Here is a 2,618-nt window from a genome sequence, read left to right on the forward strand (position 1 = left end):
TGCCCCTCCTCTCCCATATTCACTGCCGCCCATCCTCCGGCGCAGCCCTCCCCTCCTCCCCACCCCACTCCCATCCCCTCTCTGTGGCCGGAGACAAGTGCCAACTGATGACCTGTCAGCGCCCTAATTGGCTCGCTCCTTGTCTCAATTTTTACTCCTCGTCCCACCCGCTGTCTCGTGCTGCCTCTCCCTCCACCCCCGGTAAGTGGGGGGAGGGGTGAGTGGAGGGACGTGAAATGATTGGGCCCCGTTTGAATTATGTGCGCGATATATAAACAGGGTTGTGCGGACTGCGCGCATCGCTGCCGGGGCCCGAGTGTGCCGCTCCCACTCGGCGTATTTATTTATTATTATATTTGAGAGGCGCGCCCGACCCCGCGCGAGCCGCGAGCCACCTCGCGCCACGGCGCCGGCCGACCCACCTGCTTCTAGCCGTGTCCCTTTACTGCTACCTGCGTGGCCCTGCGCACCCTAATTGATTTAGCGAAGGGGGTAGGGGATGGGGGGGGGGAGAGGATGAAAGGGTTGAAAGGGGTGCGGTGAGTGCAGAGCTGGGGAGGAGGGGAGGGGGGATGAAAGGGGTGAGGGGGGAATAAGTGCGCAGAGCCGATGAGTGACCGCCGCGTGGAAGCCCCGGTGAATGAATGGTGGTGCGACCCTCACTGCGATGTGCCGCTGCATGCTCTATACCCGTGTCCCTCCCACCCCTCTCCCCCTTTCTCGCTCTCTCACTCTTCATCTGCCTGTCTGTCTATCTGTCTGTCTGTCTCTCTCCCTCTCTCATGAGAGAGTGCACTCCCTCCCTCCCTCTCTCCCTCCCTCTCTCACTCCATCCCTTCCTCTCTCCCTCCCTCTCTCCCTCCCTCTCTCCCTCCCCCCTCTCCCTCCTCCCTATTTCTATGTCCCGCCCGGCCTTCTCCTCTTTCGGTCTGCCGGCCGGGTCTGCCCGTCTGTCTTCCACACCATAGGCATGCATGAAGCCCGGCCGACCCAAACACGTGGACATTTGCTCTTGCATACGTCGCCACACACGCACACACACAGTCCGCCCCGCCTCTTTCCATTTTTACAGCGGTACGCCGCATCCCATCCCCAAAGGGTTGTGGGGGCAGAGGGGAGGGGTGGACGCGGCTATACGGCCCATATCCCATCTCGCACTCGGGCGTTGCCGGGCGTAGCGGGGCGTAGCCTGGCGCAGTCACGGGGCCAGGTGTACTCGTCTCCTGCCCCGCCGCGCCCCGCCCTGCTGGCTTTTGCCTCTCTCGTCGTGGCGCCTCCAGTCTACCCACCCTACTCCCATATCCTCTCCCTTTTTTTATCCCCGTTTCTTCTTTGCCATCCTCTCTGGGGTGAAACCGCACATACGCCTTGCGAATAAAACACCTCCACCGCCTCGCTGCTTTGCTCCGTGCGTCTCTCCTCCTTTGACTCACTCTGCCCCATACCCTCCTTTCCAAGCCCTAGCTGCCTGCAGTTCTAACGGCCCGTCGTGTTTCTTGTCTGTTGCAGAAGTACCGCGAGAAGGAGGTGAAGGTGGCCCGCAAGGACGGGCTCATGCTGGTGCGTGACATGACGGTCGAGCTCAAGAACATGATGGACGCCAAGATGCACGCCGTCCTGGTAAGTTTCGCGTAGTGCGGCCCCAGTTTGTAATCATGTTGTGTTTGGAGTTTGTTACTTCTCTGCTAGTTGAGGGAGTCAAGTGAAAATCAGAATTAAGAATCAAATTGGTCAAAGAAGATGAGGGATAAGTCAGTAGTGTGAATATCCTTAAAAAAAAACACACTCTGAAATTTCACAAAACTGAAGTAGCTTTCAACACTAGTAAAACAAGTGTTTAATTTTGCACGTCAATCGAAGTTTAAGTTCAAATGTGCATGTGCATTTCCTCGACGCATTGTGGTGTTTAACTAGGTTATCCGTCATTTGATGTTTAAACTTTCGACACTTCCGAGAAGTATAACTGCTGCACACCATATTATGGTTCCTATTGATAGCATAGAACTGTGTGTGTCCAAGTTTGCAGAATTTAAACGTTTACAACGCGTCTAAAATTTACACACCACGCAAGTCTGCAACTTGAGTTAAACACCATGCATGTAATGTGCAAAATCAAAACTTGCACACTTCGGTGCGCAAATTTTGCACACTTGTATTACCGTTGAATGACCAAGTCGTACTTTTTTCTTGTCTTTTCTTTTCTTTTTTTTTTTCATTTCACCCCAACAAGTTCTTTTGTTCCGTTTTGTTCAGTTTTTTTTCTTTACTTGGAATTATAGGAAGTTTGTTCGACTCCATTTTGAATACTTTGTATCCGCCCCAGCAGCGGGAGGCTGGCAGGCCGCCTGCGGCGCAGGCCCGTCGCGCATGCGAGTGAGGCGGCCGGCCTACCCTGGGCACGACAGGCGCTCGGCCCGAGGCCCGGCCCGGCGGCGTGGGGCGGCGGCGTGGGCGGCCTCTCTCCTTCTTGCCTTCGCCTTCCTTTCCATTGCGCTCGCCCCCCCCCCCTTGCCCCTCCTCTCCCATATTCACTGCCGCCCATCCTCCGGCGCAGCCCTCCTCCCCACCCCACTCCCATCCCCTCTCTGTGGCCGGAGACAAGTGCCAACTGATGACCT

General features: G+C 56.2%; 1 protein-coding gene across 1 annotated transcript in view; it reads left to right on the forward strand.

The window, feature by feature from the left end:
* Positions 1-2,618, forward strand: part of LOC127748924 (voltage-dependent calcium channel subunit alpha-2/delta-3-like) — a 63,079-nt gene that overhangs the window by 54,152 nt on the left and 6,309 nt on the right. The window contains exon 4 of the mRNA XM_052264640.1: positions 1,510-1,620. Coding sequence (XP_052120600.1) covers positions 1,510-1,620 — 111 coding nt within the window. The remainder of the gene's footprint in view (positions 1-1,509; positions 1,621-2,618) is intronic.

This window comes from Frankliniella occidentalis, unplaced genomic scaffold, assembly GCF_000697945.3.
Source record: "Frankliniella occidentalis isolate FOCC.00 unplaced genomic scaffold, Focc_3.1 Scaffold20, whole genome shotgun sequence".
NCBI classification, from domain to species: domain Eukaryota; kingdom Metazoa; phylum Arthropoda; class Insecta; order Thysanoptera; family Thripidae; genus Frankliniella; species Frankliniella occidentalis.